The 24,819-nt window shown below is 44.7% G+C and overlaps 1 protein-coding gene across 1 annotated transcript in view; it reads left to right on the top strand.

Annotated features, from left to right (window-relative positions):
* Positions 1 to 24,819, top strand: part of LOC138783023 (dynein axonemal heavy chain 3-like) — an 877,176-nt gene that overhangs the window by 440,647 nt on the left and 411,710 nt on the right. The window contains exon 34 of the mRNA XM_069957145.1: positions 1,978 to 2,200. Coding sequence (XP_069813246.1) covers positions 1,978 to 2,200 — 223 coding nt within the window. The remainder of the gene's footprint in view (positions 1 to 1,977; positions 2,201 to 24,819) is intronic.

Here is a 24,819-nt window from a genome sequence, read left to right on the forward strand (position 1 = left end):
ATTTGGGGTGGTTACGGTCAAGGTGTGGTGGTTATGGGCAACGTGCGGTGGTTATGGGCAACGTGCGGTGGTTATAGGCAACGTGCGGTGGTTATAGGCAACGTGCGGTGGTTATAGGCAACGTGCGGTGGTTACATGTAATCTGGCATGATTATGGGCAACCTGCGGTGGTTACGGGCAAACTGGGGTGATTACGAAAAAAATCTGCAGGGGGTCACTGGAAATTTGGGGTGGTTACGGTCAACATGCGTTGGTTACGGTCAACGTGCGGTGGTTATGTGCAATCTGGAGCGGCTACGAGCAACCTGGGGAGGATACGGGCAACCTGCGGTGGTTACGGGTAATCTGGGAGTAAACCGTAATTATTACTATAATAAAAAGTGTGTTTTACTTTATTTCTATGTTTTTCACATTTACACTTTTTCACTTGTACTTTTACTCATTCATTTTCACTATATTACTATGATTACTGTGATATTTTCTATCACAGTAATCATAGTTTAGTGACAGAGACCAAATTGGTCTCTGTCACTTTAAATTTTCAGAGCTGACTGCTTCTGACACGCAGGCGCACTTCAGAAGCAGTCAGGACGTCGAGGAGGACGGACCTCCCTGGATCAGGTAAGGTATATGGGGAGGGGGGTGACTGGGGGGTGGGGGGCGACTTACTGACACTTTTTATCTCCTGTCACCAATTATTTATGGTGACAGGGGATAAAAAGTGCTCCCCTGCACTGTGAACAGGCGAACAGCGGTATATAGTATATACCGCCGATTGCCTGCTCCTGGACCCTTACAGGGGGGTCTCCGATCACTGCCCCATGCTCTCCGCTACCTCCGGTGGCGGAGAGCATGGGGCTTTGATTCATTTTTTTATTTCCATCGCTGTGAACAGGTATAGTCTGTTCACAGTGATGGGGGCGGCCATCTTGGATGTGATGGCCGCCCGGTGAGGGGGGTTAGTGATCGGCCACTAGGGGGGCTTATCTGGGGTCTTATTTACACTTATTTCATCTCCCCCCACCGTAATTTCACGGTGGGGGGAGATGAAATGCAGCGGCAGCGGCGGTAATGGCCGGTACTGGCGGATTGGCGCTATAACGGTAATATCGGCGATCCGCCGATACCAGAGGGGGGACAAAATGGCCAGGGGAGGATCAGCAGTTGTGGCTGGAGGAGGCAACATGCCAACATTCCGATCACCCAAGCCACAAATATCCCCATAGACGCTGCGGTCGCATTGACTGCGGCGTCTATGGGGTTACCTGCCCGGGGGTAGCGCGGCTCCCCTCCGGGCAGAGGCAGCAGGAGGAGGCTGTGTGACACAGCCTCCTCTGCTGCCCGATCTCACTTAGGGTCAGCGGGGGGAGGCAGGGAAAGCATGACGTTTGGGAAACGTCATGTTGCAGGAACTACCTGCTTTACATGACGTTTCCCAAACGTCATTTTGCGGCAAGGGGTTAATATATAATTTATGTGGCATAAACATTTTCTGTACAAGCAGAAACGTTTCAAAGTTGGAAAAATGCAATTTTTCACAATTTATCATTGGATTTGGGTTTTTTTCCATAAAGATTTGTTGTAAGTATCGACTCCAATTTACCAGAAATGTAAAGTACAATATGTCATGAGAAAACAATCTCAGAATCAGCCGGATAGGTAAAAGCATTCCCAAGTTATTAATGAATAAAGTGACACAGGTCATATTCATAAAATTTTCCTCACTCCTTAAGGCCATTTCAGGCCCGGTCCTTAAGGGGATAATGAATCCAGTGGGGCAATTGGGGGTGGGGCCTGATTAAAGACCAGTGTGCTTATAGTACTTACTTACAGTAAGATATCCCAATTATGTTGTGGGTTTTCTTTCTAGGAGTAGTCAGAGCTGAAAAGTTTGACATTGTAGCCATGCAGTACTGCACTCAGTATATTTCAGTCCTATAGTGTAAGTGGAACAAACATGTATCTCTTTCCCAACAGATTTATGAAATGATGCTGGTTCGACATGGATTTATGTTGATTGGAAGCCCACTTGGGGGAAAAACTTCAGCACTTAAAGTCCTTGCTGAAGTACTAAAAGACCTAGAAACAAATGGACTAATGGATGAACATGGAGTGGATTATATTTTTATAAATCCAAAGGCTATTACCATAGGACAGTTATATGGCAGTTTTGATCCAGTTTCACATGAGTGGAATGATGGTAAGTCTATTACTAAGTATAAAATGTAGTATATGCATATAGAAAATGTTACTATAACCACTCTTCATGTCTGCCTCACTGTGTAATGTGTAAGTTCTAGAGATGAGCAAGTAAAATACTCGAATGCTCCTTATTCGTGTTGAATATTTTTCAATACTCTAATGCTTGATTAGTAACAATCCCTATTAAAGTTAATGGGAGAATCAAGCATTTTTTCAGGAGATCCCTACTTAGCTGAGGGGAGGGTGTCTGGTCCACCTGAAAACTTAAGAAAGTCATGGAAACACCGGAAAATGGAACGGGAACAGAAGGGGAAGCATGCATTAATGCATTAAAGAATCTCAGGTAACTGTATTAGGTGTACTAGCTGTATATTGCACCAGTATCAGACAGAAAGAATGGGGGAAAGGGATTCCCTAACCACCAGGTAGTATGTTTTATGCTTGAACTTTACCACTTGCTCAAGCCAGGAATTTAGATACTGCTTATGTAACGTAACTTTGATATATCGGTATTGGCAATGGTATCTGCTGTGAGGGGATAGGAATTAACCCTGTGTTCGCTAGTCACTTTATCCTTCCATTGCTGCTAGCAGCTTCCTGTGATTGGTTGTCTTTTTGAGCCTGTAATGTATAATATAAATATGGGTTTCTGGTGGTGTCCTGTACTTTTTCTACACTCTTCTCTGTCCGTCCAAAGTTTAATTATGCTCATGGTTTGGTATATTTTAATTATGTGAGATTTAAAAAAGATGTTGATTTTTACATTTACAATGGTAGAGCTGGGGTGATTTATCAAAGGGTGTAAAATATACACTGGTGTACACTGCCCACAGCAACCAATCACAGCTCAGCTTTCAGTTCTGGTTAAATGAAAGAGGAGCTGTGGTTGGTTGCTGTGAGCAATATACATATATAAATCTAGGCCAGTGTTTATAGGCAACCCTAAATATATAGCTATAGGTTGTTGCAGGTATATCACTATCAGACTGAGTAGATTATCTAATACTGGTATACTGTATGTCAGGTACTTTTATTTTCTGTGTCACACAGGGATATCACTAGTCCTAGCACTTTTGGATAGTTATGGATTAATGATTGTACTGCTACTGTTTACTCCAATAACACAAACTGGAGCACAGTATACAACTGTGTATACTAGCGAAATACCAGTACCAGTATACTGTACCTCTATAAGTAACAGTATACTGTATAATACTGGTTTATTGTATATAATATAGTTTTGTGTGTGTCTGTGTGTGTGTGTGTGTGTGTGTGTGTGTGTCACACTGTAAGATTAATAGTCCAGAAAAGGAGTTTGGGGTGTTTGTTAGTCACCTACCTATTAAAAATAAGGCCTACACAATCTTTGTCCCTGCTGCAGCAGCTCTCCCTTTTAACTAACAGAACATACTGTGAGTGAATCAAGCATCAGGTGACCTGGGTCTATATACACTGAGGGCACCTACTGCGGCCAGCCAATCACTGCTATGCAGCATAACAGGATGTGCCAACCCCTTTCCCACATGTTTATTGGCTAATTTTTAGCCACCAAACATGCAGGAAGGAGACTTGCTATTTTACATGCCACTCGGTTGTAAGAGTATCGAGTACTTTTAAGCACCCTGAAACTCAAGCTAATAGTATACTAGAAGAAATATACTCTCTCATCTCTAGTAAGTTCTATTTCTGCGCCATAAAAAACAAGAAAAGTTTTAATTGACTTTAATAGTCCTTTATGTAACTTGTTGTGTTGATGTACATATCCAAATATATACATTAGAGATGAATGCAACTCGAGCATGCTCAAAATCTGACCAATCGGCATTTGAATACCGGTGGCTGTACACTGTAGCCAGGAACTCAGCTGTCTCTTTCTCTCACCATGTGGGAAACATAATTTTATTCAAGAAAGCTTAGTGGGTGGAAGATAAAGCTAAACACAAAGCTAAAAAAGTTTTGAGTGAGCACGCTCTATCGAGCATAGTGCTCAATCGTGCATTAGGGCAGGGCTGGCGTCAGCACAGGGCTTACCTGGGCAACTGCCGGGGACCACAGTGCCTCTAGGGTCCCAGAGAGGGAAAGGGCCCTGGTGTTCTAATGTTGAACCTGCTCACTGAGGGGCTGAACAACAGAAGACACAGGAGATGGAGCAGGACCTGCACAGAGAGAGGAAAGGATGCAGGTCCTTATCACATGACCGGAAGGTCCTCAGCCTTACAGTGTGGAGAGCAGCCCGACAGAGGAAGAGAGAGAGAAGACTGGATTGTAAGTGCTGTGTGTCAGGGTCAGTCTCTGTGTAAGTCAGTCAGTGTCTGTGTCAATGTGTGTGTTTGTGGTCAATGATGCACAAGTGTTTGTGCATATTGTGTGGATGATGGGTGCATAGTGAAAGGATGAGAGACCCACTGAAGCTCTGTTGCTTGAGGGACCGCAAAAACCTGGATCCGGTTCTGCATTAGGGTCCGTGATCAAGCAACTTGTAGTACTCAGGTTAGTGCAGGTCAATTGACGTCATACCGCTGGAGTCGTAATGTGTCTTGCAGTAACGTATTGCATTCTTTCCTTCAAATTTTTGTATATTTTGTCCCTTTAAGAGATGTGTAAATTAAATATACAAAAATTAGAGTGAAAAAAAAAAATGCAATATGTCACTACAAGACATATTAGAAATCTGGCAGTATGCTGTAAATGTAAATTTGTTTAGTTCTGACTTCTGTATATTTTGTTTACACGTCCTTGAAGGAAAACAAGGCATACTCTTTTCTGCCGAGCAGGGGGTACCTAAATAAATGCTTAAGTCTCCCATTGATTTCAATGAGGTTAACAAGACGTGCACTCGAGCACTAAAAAATGCTTGACTCGAGCAATGAGCACTCAAGCATTTTAGACAAGATAGCAGACAGATTCCATCAAAAGCAAGGAAAGCATGGGCAATCCCAGAAATGTTTACATATAATATTTCTGTCAGTATTTCTGTCAGTATTGTACACAAAATCAGGAGTGGGACCGACAGACCAAAATTATAATAAAAAGATTTGCACAGTTTCTGTATTTTCAACCCACTCTTGATTTTGGTTGAAAACATACTGACCATGCAAATAGATTTTTCAAATTCAAAGTATTTATTAAGGTTTTCAAAATACAAGAAAGTACACATTAAAATGAAAGGACATAGCAAGGATACAAAAAGAGAAAGCACAATGTAAAATGTAAAAGACCAGGTATTACAAACCGTAATTGGTAAATATGCAGTTTGGTAACAAAACTAAATATGCAACTTGGTTACAAAAATGTACGAAGTACAAAGGCACATGGCAAGCGCTTTTTGGCGATCTATCAACCAACTGAGGAATATTCAAAGCACATGGCAAGCGCCTCGTGGTTAACCATCAGCCAACTAGAGAACACACAAAATAACAACCAAGGAAGCTAAAAGAGGGGAAAAAGAAGAGAGGGTGAAAAGAGGAGGAAAGAAGAAAATGAGAAACACAATAAAAAAAAAAGACATAATATAAGTATGCAATCCATACCTGAATATCCAGTAATGAGCAGAGACCAAGAAACCCGGCTGCCCTGGAGCCATGCCAGCCGATACCTGTCACAGCTAGAAAAGAGGGAGGGGGGAGGGAAAAAGGGACTAGTCAGGATTTAAGACTGCACTAGTCCAACCATCGAAGCAAGAAAGTCCAACCAGGCGAACCAGGTGGATGTGTAAGAGGAAACCTCTTTCGGAGTGACCGCAAGAAGTGTCTCCATATGCTGAATGTGGGAGACCTCTTTAAACCACTCTTCCAGGGACAGGACATCCGAGGATCTCCAGTGCCAAGGAATCACAGTTTTAGCAGCTTGCAGCAGATTGCGAGCGAGAGACTGGTTGTATTTCTGCTGGGCCATAGGAAACATGAATAATAGGATGGATACAGGGGTGTTGGGGATGAGAACGCCCATTATGTCAAAGATGAGGATGAGAGACAGCACCGTTTTCCAGAAAGACTGAAGGTGGGTGCATCCCCACCAGATATGTACTATAGTTCCCGACGGGCCAGTGCATCTCTAACACACATATGAAACCAAAGGGAATCATCTATAAAGGGCTACAGGGACCCTGTACCACCTAGATAAGATTTTGTAACACGTCTCCTTTGCTCTCAAGGCAATAGATGTTTTATGTGTGAGAAAGAAACATCTGGACCAGTGTTCCTCAGTGAACTGTTTACTGATTTCCGCTTCCCATTTCCTACAGAAGGAAGGGAGCTTATCCAATCTGTCCGAGATCAGCTGCCCATAAATAGTAGAGATAGAGTGTGTAGGGGGAAGAATAGGACATGCATAGGAGCTTAAAATCCGTGAGGGGGCGGGAGAAGTGTTTACCCCTCGAAATGGAGGAAAGAAAGTGGGTGTGTTGCATATAAGCAAACGGCGCTCTCGCAAACGGGGCGGCGTACCCAAGAATGGCAGAAAGAGGTTTAAGGGAGCCCTTGTCCAGATCATGGATAAAACACAGGGGAATACGTTTAAGAACCCCCCAAAAAGGGTGAAATAGGCTCCAGGAGGGAACTCGGGGTGGTGAGTTATGGGCAATAGGGGCCCCAGTGGGTCAATCAGGGAAATATCGGCTCGACCCATGTGGAGACTTGCCAACTTATGACGAGTGGAGAAAGACATAGTGTAGGTGTCTGACAGGGAGAGGGATCATGTCCAAGGGAGTGTAGCCAGGGATTTGGAGGATAGTGCTTGGGCCAAGCGGACCCATAACTTAGTTCTTTCATTATGAACCATATCTAAAATCCTAGTATGGACACACGCCATATAGTATAAGCGGCAGTCCGGGAGACCAATACCCCCCATGAGTTTAGGTCTGGTAAGAATCAGCCTGCCAAGATGAGAACGCCTAGAGGCCCAAACAAAGGTCCCAAAGCATCTCTGGAGTTGGTGAAAAAAATGAGGAGGAAATAGAGATCGGTATTGCAAATATATTTTATTAAGACATCACATCCTTGGATTTTTACAATTCAGTTGAACTATCCAGTTACAATGTACGCTAATTGGTACAGTATGTGTGATTGCTAAAAGTCTATAGCAGGAATATTGTTATTGTTGTTGGAGATGTATATATATATATATATATATAAACCTTTTTTTCTGGCGTATAAGACAACTGGGTGTATAACACGACCCCCAACTTTTCCAGTTAAAATATAGAGTTTGGGATATATTCGCTGTATAAGACTACCCCTCTTCCAACTCACACCAAATAAAAATGTATAAAAAAAATATCAGACAGCAGCGAGATCTGAGAGGCAGAGAAGGTGTTATAGTAATACAGGTAGGATACAAGGGCAGCCAGACGGGTGAAAGAGATGGGTTTTCCTGGGCACAGCACCACTCTACTGTATCACTTTTTTCCATACCCCAGACACCTGCAGCTTGCTCTGCCCTTCATGCAGTCACCACATATGGTGGGGATGCAGACGTTTTTGAGCTCCTCCCAACGTATACGGTGACTAAAGTTTCTCCAGTATGGTTCCAAAGTTTTTCGGCCCCTGCCCTATAAGATGACACCCGGCGTATAAGACGACCCCTGACGTTTGTGAAGATCTTCCTGGGTTAAAAAGTAGTCTTAGGCTATGTTCACACAATGTCTTTTCATCTCTGTTTAAAATGACGCCCGTCATTTTGAGTCTAAAATAACGGATGTTATTTAGCAGCCTGACCTCCCCTTAGTGCACTGACGGGTATTTGCACAGTATTCTAGTTTTAGTTACTAATTGGACTTTGGCTGCAGCTTAATTGAAAAGTACATTGAGTTTAATAGTAAAAACAGAAACAGAACGGTGACAAAAGGAAAACTGTGTGTGAACTGCAAATAAAAAACGTCCGCTGTTTGCAAAAGACATCCGAAAATAATGATAATGTTCATTATTTTGACGCCCGCTGCAAAAACGTCTGTTATTCAATACGCTGTGTGCATTGGACGTCTATCTTTCCATTGACTTCAATGCATTGCATTGCAGTCAGTTAAATCTCGGCAAAAACGGACGTTATTTTAACTATGAAAAATGTCCACCTTTTTAATATTTTTGACGCTGTGTGAACATAGCCTTCTATGCAGGAAAACACTGTATATATATATATATATATATATATATATATATATATACAGTATTTTCCTGCATATATATATATATATATATATATATATATATATATATAAAACAAAATTCCTTGCAGCACTCAAATGCGTTAGTGGGTGCTAACGCACTAATAATATATCATGTTGCGTGTTATGTGAAAAATAAAAAGAGAATTCTGCATACTGCATCCTATTTAAGAATATGCTTAAAAATGATCAAGCAATTTTATGCCTTAATTTCAGGCTTTTTTGCTGATTATGCCCTAGGCTTCTATAACTAGAACTATTCCATGACTCAACCTTGCGCCAAATAAACTCAACAATGCCTGACAATATTTCTCTCTTTACCCTCTGCCTTTCCCCAGTACTTCATGTAGTATTACCAGCTGTTTCTGAGTAAAAATGTAAATATTGTTTTACCCCACAATAAAGTTCTAAAAGTAACATGGATGAAATATGTACAGGGACTCTACTCTAAACCTCACATACTAGTACTAGCCCCAGGTCTGAGAATAAATTTTGTATTGCATAGTAAAACTAAAGGACAAATGGCTAAGTGTACTGTATTATTTAGCACTGCCCATTAATCTGTTGCCCTCAGGGTACAAGGTGAACACCTGTATGTAGGTGAGTGATAATTTTGTTATAATGTCTTGTGTTAGCAGACAGGATAATGGTGGGTGTGGGAAGATAATAAAGCAGAGGAAAATTCTGATAGCTTATTAAAACTTTTTGAATGTTTAGTTAGAGTTTAACAGGACTGGATAATTCCAGAGATTATATATAGCACCAACCAGGGGCGTAGCTAAAGGCTGATGGGCCCTGGTGCAAAATGTTAGCTTGGGGCCCCCCCATCTCCCCCCGATCAGGCAAAGTCCTATCTAACGTTATATCCAATTACTCTAATGTGCCACCATGTTCTAATGCCCTGTCACTGCCTCCACCTCATGTACTGCACTACTGCCCCCTATAATTAATGGACTGTACTGTGTCATTGTCTAATCATTGTATTCCAATCTTTGACTCTACAGCTGAAAAACTACAACTCTCATCATGAACTGCCAGTTGGAAACGATGGGGGTTGTAGTGCTGCAACCTGAAGAGCCACATGCTGCAAAACTACAACTCCCATTATAAACTGTCAGCAGGGCACGATGAAGTTTGAACTTCTGCAACCTGGAGAAGTCACCTGATATCACCTGCAGTCCTATGTAACACCACAGATAACAGTGATATCCCTCTGAGAACAGATAATGTAGTAATCACCTGCAGTCCTATGTAACAGCACAGATAACACAGTGATATCTCTGAGTACAGATAATGTAGGTGTCACCTGCAGTCCTATGTAACAGCACAGATAACACAGTGATATCTCTGAGTACAGATAATGTAGATGCAGCACAAGCTGGAGCTCAACGCGGTAAAGATACGGCCATAGGACACAGCTTGGGCCGCCAAGGCAGATGTCTGGAGGAGGGGGCGCTGGTACTTGCTGTCATCTGATTAGGTAAGAGGCCCAATCAGATTACAGCATTTGCCAGCGGGCGCAGCGGGACAGATTAGCGCAGTGCTTCCCAACCTTTCCACCTCGGGGCGCCCCTACTAAATGATGTTCTACAAAATAAGAAAACCGTCATACAGTGACTCACCGGTGATGTGTGAGGCGTCACTTTCCCTTTTCCTCTTCATCCGGCCCAGTCCTCCATGATGATTCCTTCCAGATACGTTTCATCCCCTTAGAACCTGCGAGACAAACAATTCAGGCTCCGCACATTTCTAGCAACTTCCTTCCCTTCCTCCCTTCTGTAGGCTCCCATAGTAACTGCGCTGTTTGGTGTAATGTGCAGTAAAGTGAGTAGGAATGTGGGATGCCCCCTGTATGTAGGATTCCCTGCTGTGCCCCCATGAGCTAATAATGCCCCCAGAGGTGCCCCGATACAATAATAATGCCCCCAGAGGTGCCCTCATGAGCTAATTATGCCCCCAGAGGTGCCCCCATGAACAAATAATGCCCCCAGAGGTGCCCTCATGAGCTAATAATGCCCCCAGAGGTGCCCTCATGAGCTAATAATGCCCCCAGAGGTGCCCCCATGGACTAATAATGCCCCCAGAGGTGCCCCCATGAGCTAATAGTGCCCCCAGAGGTGCCCCCATGAGCTAATAATGCCCCCAGAAGTGGCCCCCATGAACTAATAATGCCCCCAGAGGTGGTCCCCATGAACTAATAATGCCCCCAGAGGTGCCCCCATATACTAATAATGCCCCCAGAGGTGCCCCATACACTAATAATGCCCCCAGAGGTGCCCCCATATACTAATAATGCCCCCAGAGGTGCCCCCATGAACTAATAATGCCCCCAGAGGTGCCCCCATATACTAATAATGCCCCCAGAGGTGCCCCCATACAATAATAATGCCCCCAGAGGTGCCCCCATACAATAATAATGCCCCCAGAGGTGCCCCCATACAATAATAATGCCCCCAGAGGTGCCCCCATACAATAATAATGCCCCCAGAGGTGCCCCCATACAATAATAATGCCCCCAGAGGTGCCCCCATATACTAATAATGCCCCCAGAGGTGCCTCTAAAAAAACAAACATCCTACTCACCTAATCGGCGCTGTGTAGCTGCAGGCAGCAGCTCTTCCTCCTCCTCTTCGGGCTCCATCTTGCGAGCCGCAGGGACGGGACTTCCGGCAGACGTGATGACGTCACATCATCACGCCTGCCAGAGAAGTCACGTCCCGGCCTCCCATAGGCTGCTGGCATGAAGTGCCGGCAGCCTATGGGAGAGAATACAGGAGGAGGACGCTGACAGGTCCTTCTCCTGTATTCTGATCGCTTCAATGTTCCGCCCGCTCACTGTGCGGGCGGAACATCAAAGCGATCTGTGCATCCCGAGAAGCTGCGCGGCCGCAGCTTCTCGGGATGCTTAAGATGACAGTGTCACAAGTGGCAAGGGGGGCCGTGCGGGCCCCCCTAGTGTAGGGGCCCGGTCGCCATGGCGACCCCGGCGACCCCTATAGCTACGCCACTGGCACCAACATATAGCACAATTCTGGGGGTACATAGACAAAATGTCAAACATGGTAAGGGCCCTGCACACAAAAGCTTGCAATCTATATGGAAAAGGTAGGAGATGAAAGACAGATGGGCTAAATTACTTCATTTTTACAATGGTCTAGCCATCTTTTATAAACAGAATAGTGCAAGTGAAGGTGGCTGATGCAGTGATTAACCAATCTCTGTATGTACAGGTCTAAGTGTTGGGGTATAGGGGAATGGTGATTGTAGGGGGTAACCAAACTAGGGAACCTGGTAAGACTGCGTAAAAAGATTTGTTTTCAGGGCATGGTTAACCCCTAGGACACCAATGGGATGTTCATAGCGAGGCCGCCGTGCGTTCCGGGTGCCGCTCGTAGCCAGGACCGTGGCTATTAGCGGGCATGGTCCGATCGCCGTGCCCGCTAATTAAGTAATCGGATGCAGCTGTCAAAGTTAACAGCGGCATCCAATTACTTACGGTTCAGGGAAAAAGAGTGCTGCACCTCACACCTATGGCTGATACTATTACCTCTCGGCTGCATAAAAAACATCAGAATTCTGTATGTGAATTGATCAAGCCAATTTATGCAGCCGAGAGGTACTAGTGTCAGCCATAGGTGTGAGGTGCAGCACTCTTTTTCTTCCCTGAACTGCATCCAATTACTTTCTGCAGCCCAGCCCTGGTGTCTTGTGGGGTGGATCACCCCCCCCCCCCCCCCAGGACATTGTCCAGGAGGAGTGATCCACACATCCGGCTTGGCCCAGGGTCTGCGCCGTAATCGCGCTGATGCCAGCTCGGCACTTGATTGCTTTTGATTGCTTTTCGGCTATGCAGCATAGATCTCAATGAGAGATCAGTGTGCTTATACTAGAAGTCCCCCAGGGGGGGCTTCTAGTATAAGTGTAAAAGTAAAAAAAAAAAGTGTCACTATTAATAAAAAAAAACCCTACCTTAATAAAAGTTTGGATCACCCCCCTTTCCCCATGAAAGCCAGAAGTGGATCCAGCAGGAAGGAGAAGAAAACGTCCTTCCTTTATATCTCCCTTTCCATTTGAATCCACTTTTAGGCCATGTTCACTTGCACATTTAGGCAATTTGGAACAATGGCCGAGATTTATACAAAACACATGTTCTATTGTAATGAACGGAATCCCGGCTGGAGTGTATACACATAGTACATGCTCTGTCCGGGATTCCACCCGGCCACAAGAAAAATTGACATTCATTGAATCGCGGCCGCAGAGAACCTGTAAGTTCACACAATGGAGCGTGCGGCATTCCCATTATGTAAAAATGATGTCCATCTTTCCGAGGAACTGTCACTTTAGCACCAGATAAAGGCTGTCTCTTAGTAATGACAGCTGTTAATAATGTTCATGATCATTGTTTGTGGCCATCATAACAATAGTCTTAATTTGGCGCTAAAATGATGACAGTTATGTTTACGTAGTGGGAACATAGCCTTATTTTGACACCTATTAAAAATCATAAAACTGTTATGGGAGTGACTGTGCACTGTTTTGTATCTGCAAGAAAATGCCTGCTCATCCAATGACTGGTGAATGTTTATCACACTATGGCCAGTGAGTGGCTGTGTGGACTCTTGCAGGAATAACACATCAGGGGAATCGGAAAGCAACTGGTTCTGGATGCAACTGGAAGGGGGGGGGGAATCTGGGCAGATCAGTATAATTTCTTTTTTATTTCTATATTTTTTATAGGTTTTTTTCCACAAAATGTAAGAGGAAAGACAAGCACAGACAAAATACTCAAGCTTGCATGTTATTATGAATATTATTGTTCATATACCCTTACTTAGATCACACCATACACATTATCTCAATTTTACTGTTTCGTTGGGATAATCAAATACTTTAAAGGTGATGTATATTGCCGAACATTTATTCTGGTATACTGCAATCATAACTCAACAGCAAAATTCTGATAATGTTGGCTGTAAGTTGGACTAGAGACTTGATAATAGGTTTTAATTAGTGTGTTGCAATTGATTATTATTTGCCAGACATATTGCAGTGACTTTTAATTTGGATGGTGTAAAGCTTTTTCAATTTAGAGACTAGAGATTACAGGTATATATCAATATTTCTTTTGCAAAGTGAAGCTTATTGAGAATTATGCCATCTGCTTCACAGGAGAAAATGGCTTAATGTATTTTTAATGCTGAAATGATCAGATAAAAACTGTTACTTGGTGACCTGTTGGGTAAAAAACGAAATGCTAATCAAAAATTTATGGAAGAGTATTGAGTTATCACAATCCAATTAAGCCAGCTAGTAATCATTTGTGCTATTTCTCCTTTTTACATAGTTGTAAGAAAAGCATTTTGTTCTAACGTGTCCTAAAATAAATCTACAGCACAATGGAGAACAATGGACTCACAAGGCAAAGACATATATGAAAATTTTTATCACTTAAAGGCATAAAACGGGCATCAATTTATATAGATCCTTTAGCGGAATAATCCTATAATGGTGTAATACGGTATAATCCATTTTAGCAGTGCTTAACATCAAGTCTCTATGAATAGTAATAGCAGTAAAACAAGCAGTGTTACATTACATATACAGTAGCTATATATCCAAATATAACTTAAGTAATCAGTTCTAGTAACTATAACATTAGCAGTGTTCATGACAACTAGAGGAATTGTCCTTTGCTTTGTTTTTAGTAAAGAATAAAGTGATGGTTTCTCTTTAAAAAGCTTGTGAAAAGATATATAGAGAATACAGCAGTGCTAATGAAAAGACAGCAATCTATCAAAGCCATTTATATGTTGCTACCTAACTTTTGTCCTTTCAAAGTTACATCCATTTTATTCTTCAGGTTAAATTCCCCCATAAAATAGAAGGAACCTTTAATAATGAAAACACAACTTTTCACTGCCGAGCAAAATGTGTCTTGTTTTAAACACCTGTCCTTTCACATAGCATGTTCTCAGAGAATTCTTAAGACATCAGATTTTTTTTAAAAGGAAACATGTCATCACTTTCATTATGTCATAACCATGAGTCATATGAGTGTTTCCTAGTGGCGTCTGCCTGTTCCACAAACCTTGACTGATCTTTACGTATACCGTACTTAAAAAGGGAGAGATCCTTCAATCAAGACTGGTAAGATGGGGAAAAGTTGCCAGGGACCACCCAATGACTTATAGTTCAGGCAGCATGAAAACTATGATAAGTTAACAGGAAGATTATTGTTTGTTATATCGTTCAAATTTAAACAATAATTGATCTGTGTAATTGCATGAAACCATCGAAAAATTGTTCATGTGTCATTGATCGTTGATTTAGGTCTGACCCTAAAATCATCAATAATCGTTTGCTAATCGTTCAGTGTAATTGCACATCTTTCATTCTTTTGCTAGGATCAGATGCAGTACACGATCGTAGTATTAATCATAGTAATGATGGTAACTAACGACCATTGTTCTGTGTAATATGGTGAGCAATTTCAGGTTAACGATAATCAATCTTGTTTGCGATCGTTTTCGGCATTCAAAAACAATGTATTGCCCAAAAGGCTTAATTTCTATCAGTAAAACTGGAGCAAAGTCCATTACCAGTAAAATTGCCATTAAACAATCCCAGTTATGATTGATATATATTTGAAATTGTTGAATATGGAGACAACATCAATTAACCCACAACAAATATTGCATACAGTTCAATGTTATATGACATAGTACACAAAACATCAATAAATAAGGGCACAGAGGCTTATAATATTTTTTCTAAAGAGACAAGAGTGGTTACTTGAGATTCCTCCCACTTACATGCCTGCTTCTACTCCTATGTGCCATATCTAGTATGGTGGGTCAATGGTTAGCACTGTTACAATACTAGGGTCCTGGGTTCAGATCCAACTAGAGCAACACCTGTCTGTATGTTCTTTCCAGACTTGGGTGGGTGCTCGCCTACACTCCCCAAAAAAAAATGCTAAGGTTAAATTGTAAGCTCGGATGGGGACAAGGACCAATGTAAAAATCTCAGTACAGCTCTACAGAATATGTCAGTGCTATATTAATAAATCACACTGGTGTATTTTTATTAGGCAGAACAGATTTTACTGCTACTTCTAACCACCCTAGCTATGCATCTTCCAGCATCAACGTCTGTTTTTCTGTATTTACTAAATGGCTTTTAGTTTTTCATAAGTATTATGTAAGTAGCATCATTCAAGAGTAAACTGTAAAACCTTTCTAGACTTTTATAAATGGAGATAGATGTTCCCTTCATAACTTATAGGAGCAGAAAAAGAGATAATGATATATTTAACTGCATGTTTTTTTGTGATATAGTTTTGCATGTTTAACAGTCAATTAGGTAACTCCAGTAATCATGATGTATGTAAGACACCATTGTAGTTTTGTGAAAGACAGGTCCACTTTTTTTTTTTTTTTTTTTTTTTTAAACCTGTCTAGCCATATCTCCATTTCATGGAGTGTAAACACACATAAAAAGATTTATCACGTCGCTTTTCTATTTATGTGTGCAGTGATGTGGGTCTGTACGTCTTTAAAACAAAAGCGTCTATTACATGCATTGTTTTTAACTATGAATAATACAAAATATCAAATAGTAATTGCTCAATCTATTCTTTGATATGCATGCATAGGAGAATACAAACAAAGAGAATTAAATGTAAATTGTTCCACTATTCATGAGTGTCTGCCAAATGCCAGGCTGCGACATATCTGTTTATATTTGCAGGGAACTGATAACCCTTATCATAGAGAGGCAATGCATATCTTGCTCCTGTGATAAACTCCAAGGCTTCAGGCCAGAGTGATGCAATAAAAGAGCACATTTTTTGTTCCAGAGATTTTGTATTTTTACTGACAAAAATAATGAAATTTAAGTGTCTCTCTGAACAGTACTAAGCTTCTGAAATGCAATTTTATATTATTTTAAGACATAATAAATATAGAAACAAGAATTTAAACTACATTGTGAAGGACACATTCAGGTTAAAAAGTATTAATGGTAAGTTTCAGTAGAATATACACTGGGTACACAAAGATTAGCCAAGAAATTATTGACTGATCAGAGAAACATGTTGGGGAAATTATATAGTAAAACTTAATGGCCCGTAAACACTTTCACATGCCATATGAGGTCAACATGTTTATTTAGGCTTTCATATTTTCTGAAAATGGCTTATAAATATAAAGCAAAACTTTTATTTTAGGAAATTTAGGTACACTTCTCAACTACAAAATCTAGTTGCCTAGGAGAATAAAATAGAGGTTAATATGTAGGCTGCTAGGTTTAGGGGCGCGGGCGGACACGTATACATACAAGTTGGGTTTATAAACCTTTTCAGATTGATCTAAAAATACAGATTATTTACACACAGTTTGTGAGAAATATTCCCTGGCCTTTACAGTATAAACAAAAAGGACTGATTGAAAAGTCTCTAATCCTAATAGTCCAATTAAATCAATATATTAGTTTATTCTACGTTTATTTATTTAAAAAAGAAAATGGGAATAAAGCTTCCATGTCTGATTAAAGAATCCCTAATCTACCATATTCCTATGATAATTTGCTGACTTGTAATATCATCATGATAATAAATAACCTTAAAAATAACCCCATCATGATAACCCTATAGGCCAAAATTCAAGTCAAACAGTCCAGGCATGCAGATGCATATATCGGACTGACTGTGGTAAATACTGGGGGAAAAAAAAAAAAAAAAAAAAAACAGAACGAGTGAGTGCTGTATACAGTAACGTCTGGCAAGGTTGGGACTTTTGCATAAACCTTCCCAGATAACGAATTTATATGCCAAATGTGACTCAAATGGGGTATTAATAAAGCTTCCTTATATTGAGATTCTCTTTGTTGCCCATAGCTTAGCATTTATTTCTCACATTCTTCTGGTAATATGAAAGCTGAGCTGTGATTGGTTACTATAGATAACAAAAGAAAATTTTACTATAAGATTAATAAATTTCCTTAACCTTTCAATAGATTTTTATTGATAGGATTTTTCAGAATTTTACAACAGAGATTAACAGGTAAGAAAGCAGGTTACATTGCTAGCTAGATAAGAAGTACAATGCATATTACAGAAAATGCGGGAAAAATATGCATGAAACATTGCTAGTAATATCAATATCAAACATTGAACTAACAGTGCATACGCCTTGTAGGGAAATGTGGCAACCTTGTGAACAGTATAACTCAGGGACACAAACCATAAGGAATTATGCTAAGGGAAATAGTGAAAGCGTGTAAATCGCTGGCTAGATAGCATGCAAATGTTATAGATGGAGGTTAGGGTAATAGGCTGAGAAAGGCTCATATAGAGCAAGTATAGATGCCTTAATTTGGCCAATATGCAGGTAGAAGGTGCACGTTACAACAGTCTGAAAGTAGGCCACATATGTGTAAAATTCTGTGTGGGTATGTTAGTAATTGTAGTGGCGACCGGAGTATATGGTTGCGCAACATGGATGTAAAAGTGAAGATACAGTCAAACAAAAAATGACCAACACACTAAAACAGGACAATACAGGACACACAATGTAAAGCATGTTGCGGTTAAGAGTTCAATACCAGTGTGCTATAATGCTACGCGTGCAGGCACGCTGAAAGAGGTACAGGGCACAAAGTTCGGCTTATATCAGAGACCTGGATAGTAATTGAGGTTCAGAACTCATGCAGCGAGCAAAAAGTTCAAGTCACTGTCCCTCCTCTGGGCTTGTGATGTGATGCTTGGAATTTTAATAAGAAATCAGCAAACAAGCAGAGGTAAGCCATTTGTATGGGATACAGTTGTCCCTGAGAGATCTAGTTAGGCAAGCAAATGATTTACGTTTCCTTAGCGTCTTCAAGGATAAGTCAGAAAACACTGCAATGTCCTGGCGTTCACTCGATATTCTTTCTTCTCTCCTCGTCGCAGCTAAAAACGCTGATTTTACGTGCATGAAATGGACCCTGTGCTGTTATCCAGAGGAGGTATACAGGATCTGCTGAGGAAGACAGGTGCTACGGGGGAAAGCTTATCTGTCCCCCAACAAACCGGAGCAGCAGGGGTGTCTCGTATCATGGAGGGAGGTTCTGCAGTGTGAGATATCTCAGGTTCAGGAGAGATGGATATGGGCGCTTCAGCGGCAAAAAGAAATTAAAGGCACAAGTCAGAGTCTGAGCTCGTGCCTAGATTTGCCCCAGAAGAGAAGGGAGAGGGGACCGGGGAGGGAGCTGCAGAGGGGGAGAGATGGTACTGCTGGGTTCCCACGTCCGCTGTGCACTGCCGACGGGAGTGCGGGCTTGCGTTTTCACCCCTCCGCGGTTTCTCCGCTTAGCCGATGAGGAGAGTAGCTGGTTCCCTGTAGAGGTCTCCTGGTGCTGCTCAGTTGAATTGGGTGCCGGAGGGGCCTGCCACACCACCCCGGCATCTGTGAAGACAGCGCCTTATAGGTAATCAGAGAAGGAGCCGGCACCAAACGGTCAGGGCTTAGAGCAGGGGTCCTCAACTGGCGGACTGCGAACCCCAGACCTCCCAACCACCCGGATATGGCGGGACAATAATGTCCCGCTGTACTGGGAGGGCCCCCATGTGTCCCGCTCCCCACCACACTGCCTCCCGCCCCATAGGCGTACTGTCCTTAGATTTCAGTACGCCTGTGAGGCTGGGGGCAGTGTTGGCCCGGCCCCCGGCTGATACGCTCTCTCTGGAGATGTCCCGGGAATTCCCCGTGACGTCTCCAGAGCACGTATCAGCCGGGGGCCGGGCCAGCAGGGTGAGAAAAGAAGACAGCCGTAGCAGGGGGAGCAAGGTGCTAGGTGAGTTGTGGTTAGTTTTTTTTTTTTGTCCAGGTGACATGTACAAGGGGGGGGTATCTATAGGGGGGAGCACACAGGGGGGCTATATACTACAGGGGGGCTATATGGGAGGAAGAGAGCACACAGGGGGGGCTATATACTACAGGGGGGCTATATGGGAGGAGGAGAGCACACAGGGGGGCTATATACTACAGGGGGAGAGCACACAGGGGGGCTATATACTACAGGGGGGCTATATGGGAGGGGTAGAGCACACGGGGGCTATATAATATGGGGGCTATATGGGAGGGGGAGAGTACACAGGGGGGCTCTATACTACAGGGGGAGAGCACACAGGGGGGCTATATAATACAGGGGGGCTATATGGGAGGGAGAGAGCACAGGGGGCTATATACTACAGGGGGAGAGCACACAGGGGGGCTATATGGGAGGGGGAGAGCACAGGGGGCTATATACTACAGGGGGAGAACACACAGGGGGGCTATATACTACTGGGGGAGAGTGCACAGGAAGGCTATATACTACAAGGGGAGAGCACACAGGGGGCTATATAATACAGGGGGGCTATATGGGAGGGGAAGAGCACAGGGGGCTATATACTACAGGGGAAGAGCACACAGGGAGGCTATATGGGAGAGGGAGAGCACAGGGGGCTATATACTACAGGGGGAGAGCACACAGGGGGGCTATATACTACTGGGGAGAGTGCACAGTAAGGCTTAATACTACAAGGGGAGAGCATGAGGGGGGCTATATACTACTGGAGGAGAGCACACATGGGGGCTATATACTAGAGGGGGAGAGCACACAGGGGTTCTTTATACTACACGGGGGCTATATGGGAGGGGGAGAGCACACAGGGGGGGCTATATAATACATGGAGTCTATATGGGAGGGGAAGAGCACACAGGGGGGCTGTATACTACAGGGGGAGAACACACAGGGGGGCTATATAATACAGGGGGCTATTTGGGAGGGGGAGAGCACAGGAGGCTATATACTACAGGGGGAGAACACACAGGGGGGCTATATGGGAGGGGAAGAGCACAGGGGGAGAGCATACAGGGGGCTATATACTACTGGGGGAGAGCACACAGGGGGGCTATATACTACTGAGGGAGAGCGCACAGGAAGGCTATATACTACAAGGGGAGAGCACACGGGCAGGCTATAAAATACAGGGGGGCTATATGGGAGGGGGAGAGTACAGGAGGAGAGCACGAGGGGGGCTATATACTACTGGGTGAGAGCGCACAGGGGGGCTATATACTACAGGGGGAGATCACATAGGGGGCTATATACTACAGAGGGGCTATATGAGAGGGAGATAGCACATATGGGCTTTATACTACAAGGGGGCTATATGGGAGGGGGAGAGCAAACAGGGGGGCTATATACTACAGGGGGAGAGCACACAGGGGGGCTATATACTACAGGGGGGCTATATGGGAGGGGGAGAGCACACAGGGGCTTTATACTACAATGGGGCTATATGGAAGGGGGATAGAGCACAGGGGGCTATATACTACAGGGGGAGAGCACACAGGGGGGCTATATGGGAGGGGGAGAGCACAGGGGGCTATATACTACAGGGGGAGAACACACAGGGGGGCTATATACTACTGGGGGAGAGTGCACAGGAAGGCTATATACTACAAGGGGAGAGCACAAAGGGGGCTATATAATACAGGGGGGCTATATGGGACGGGAAGAGCACAGGGGGCTATATACTACAGGGGAAGAGCACACAGGGAGGCTATATGGGAGAGGGAGAGCACAGGAGGCTATATACTAAAGGGGGAGAGCACACAGGGGGGCTATATACTACTGGGGGAGAGTGCACAGGAAGGCTTAATACTACAAGGGGAGAGCATGAGGGGGGCTATATACTACTGGAGGAGAGCACACATGGGGGCTATATACTAGAGGGGGAGAGCACACAGGGGTTCTTTATACTACACGGGGGCTATATGGGAGGGGGAGAGCACACAGGGGGGCTATATAATACATGGAGTCTATATGGGAGGGGAAGAGCACACAGGGGGGCTGTATACTACAGGGGGAGAACACACAGGGGGCTATATAATACAGGGGGGCTATTTGGGAGGGGGAGAGCACAGGAGGCTATATACTACAGGGGGAGAACACACAGGGGGGCTATATGGGAGGGGAAGAGCACAGGGGGAGAGCACACAGGGGGCTATATACTACTGGGGGAGAGCACACAGGGGGGCTATATACTACTGAGGGAGAGCGCACAGGAAGGCTATATACTACAAGGGGAGAGCACACAGGCGGGCTATAAAATACAGGGGGGCTATATGGGAGGGGGAGAGTACAGGAGGAGAGCACGAGGGGGGCTATATACTACTGGGTGAGAGCGCACAGGGGGGCTATATACTACAGGGGGAGATCACACAGGGGGCTATATACTACAGAGGGGCTATATGAGAGGGAGATAGCACATATGGGCTTTATACTACAAGGGGGCTATATGGGAGGGGGAGAGCAAACAGGGGGGCTATATACTACAGGGGGAGAGCACACAGGGGGGCTATATACTACAGGGGGCTATATGAGAAGGGGGAGAGCACACAGGGGCTTTATACTACAATGGGGCTATATGGAAGGGGGATAGAGCACACAATGGAGATATATACTACAGGGGGGCTATATGGGAGAGGGAGAGCACACAGGGGCTTTATACTACACGGGGGCTATATACTACAGGGGGAGTGCACAGGGGGGCTATATACTTCAGGAGGGAGCAACAGGGGGGCTATATACTACTAGGTGAGTGCACAGGCGGGCTATATTCTACTGGGGGAGCGCTCAGGGGGGCTATATACTACTAATGCAGTCACCCCCTTTGTACCTAATTTGAAAGGGCTGGTGGGAGAGAGAAAATGCCAGTTTTCCCACTAATTGGCATCAATTCTGTATGTAAATAGTTGAACAACGTTTGTGAAAAGTAACAAAACACGTTTCCTACTGATGTTCAGCTCGGACCTTCACCTGACAATAGACCCCAGTAAGTGGACCTTCACTAAAAGTTGTTGAGTACCCCTGGCTTAGAATATCTGTGCCCTAACTTTGCACCACCCCTCCGTCCCTCCTCCCCACCCTCTTCATCATTAGGAATACCACTGGAACATTTTCTCCTGTCTGAACATTGCACAGGTGCCTTAACGATCCAGCCCATGTTCAGTATTCACACAGCTGACGAATAGGAGGCAATCTGCCTGGAGCATTCCTAATGATGAGGAGGGCGAGGAGGAGGGACAGAGAGGGCAAATTTTAGCCTGGGGGGCAAGCACACAGCAGTGGCCCATGAGTAGCCGGCTAGCGGCCCATCCTTCAAGTACCACTCTGGCCCTTACCTATTATTACGCTCCCTACATCAGTGCGAGGAAGGTAGATGCCACTCGGACCTGTACTTCCTCCAGCAGAATTGTTCTGACAGTTTGGATAACACATTCGGCCCTTCCAGTCATTTGTGACCAGGGAATTCCTACTACTCACTGTGAAGGGGTCGGAAGTCACTTTCCTGTATAAGTATATGGGACGGCTCAGCACTGACACTGAACCATAGTCCCATAGACTTACATTGAGAAAGTGACTTCTGGCCCCTTCACACAGAGCAGTAGGAATTCCCTGGTCACAAATGACCAGAAGGGCTGGAGACATTATTCGAACTGTCGGAACATCGCCGCTGGCAGAAGTACAGGCCGGGGGTACCATCTACCATCCGTGCACTGATATGGGAAGCGCAATAATAGGTAATGGCCGGAGTGCTTCTTTAAAGGGAACCAATTAGCACAATTGTGCTAATATGGTTTTCAGCTGCACAGTATAGATTTACTGTGCAGCTCCCTGAGGCATGGTGGTATGGTGGGAAAGCTGGGTGACCACATCATACTGAGTACAAGATGCAGGGAAATCTGGGTGACCACATCATACTGAGTATAGGATCCAGGGAAAGCTGGGTGACCTTTATCATACTGAGTATAGGATCCAGGGAAAGCTGGGTGACCTCCATCATACTGAATATAGGATGCTGGGAAAGCTGGGTGACCACATCATACTGAGTATAAGATGGTGGGAAAGCTGGGTGACCACATCATATTAAGTATAAGATGCTGGGAAAACTGGGTGACCACATAATACTTAGTATAAGAAGGGTAGAAAGCTGGGTGACCACATCATACTGAGTATAAGGTGGTGGGAAAGCTGGGTGACCTTCATTATACTAAGTACTAGATGCTGGGAAAGCTGGGTGACCTCCATCATACTGAGTATAAGATGGTGAGAAAGCTGGGTGACCTCCATCATACTGACTACAATACAAGATGCTGAGAAACTGGGGTTTCTGTATTTTCACCATAGTTCACTTTTCCCTCCACATGATCACCTTTTCTGTCAATGCATCCCCCCAAGCAATATCAGAGGATCATGCTGGGAGATGTAGTTGTACAGCCTACCCTATATACCAGTGCTTCTCAATTCCAGTCCTCAGGCCTCACCAACAGGTCATGTTTTGAGGATTTCCTTAGTATATCACAGGTGATATAATCATACTCGGCGCATCAGGTATTATCACAGGTGTCCTTTGTTCGGGAAATCCTCAAAACATGACCTGTTGGTGAGGCCTGAGGACTGGAATTGAGAAGCACTGCTATACACCATGCTGGGGGATGTAGTACTACTGTGCCACTGCTCCCCCCTCCTATACTGTGTCAACCTCTAATCTGTTGCTTCAACTCCCTTTATGCTTTGCCAATAGGGCTTGATGGGGGTTGTAGTCCTGCACCTGAATGTCCACAGACTGCAAAACTACAACTCCCACCATGAACTGTTAGGAGGACATGGTGGGGGTTGTAGTTCTCATCTGTCCTGGTTCCTGCTTTGTCCTCCTCTGATCCTGTGTGGCTGCTTCCCTTGGTTGGTGGGGGGAAGGGAGTGGATGGCCCTGGGATACTGTGGAGTGGGGATGGGGGGGGCTGCAGGGGATGCTGTGGGGGGAATGGGGGAGCTGCAGGGGATGCTCTGTGTGTGGGGGGGATATGGGGGCTGCTATTTGTGTGTGTGGGAATGGGGGGCTGCAGGGGATGCTGTGGGGGGGATGGGGGGCTGCAGGGGATGCTGTGTTTGTGGGGATGGGGGTCAGCAGGGGATGCTGTGTGTGGGGGGGAGGCTGCAGGGGATGCTGTGTGTGGGGGGATGGGGGGCTGCAGGGGATGCTGTGTGTGGGGGGGGGAATGGGGGAGCTGCAGGGGATGCTCTGTGTGTGTGGGGGATATGGGGGCTCCTATTTGTGTGTGTGGGAATGGGGGGCTGCAGGGGATGCTGTGGGGGATGGGGGGCTGCAGGGGATGCTGTGTGTGTGGGGATGGGGGTCAGCAGGGGATGCTGTGTGTGGGGGGGGATGGGGAGGCTGCAGGGGATGCTGTGTGTGGGGATGGGGGGCTGCAGGGGATGCTGTGTTTGGGGATGGGGGGGCTGCAGGGAATGCTGTGTTTGGGGATGGGGAGCTTCAGGGGATACTGTGTGGGGGGGGGATGGGGCTGCAGGGGATGCTGTGGGGGGATGGGGGGCTGCAGGGGATGCTGTGTATGGGGGGA

Source organism: Dendropsophus ebraccatus, chromosome 1 (assembly GCF_027789765.1).
Source record: "Dendropsophus ebraccatus isolate aDenEbr1 chromosome 1, aDenEbr1.pat, whole genome shotgun sequence".
NCBI lineage: Eukaryota > Metazoa > Chordata > Amphibia > Anura > Hylidae > Dendropsophus > Dendropsophus ebraccatus.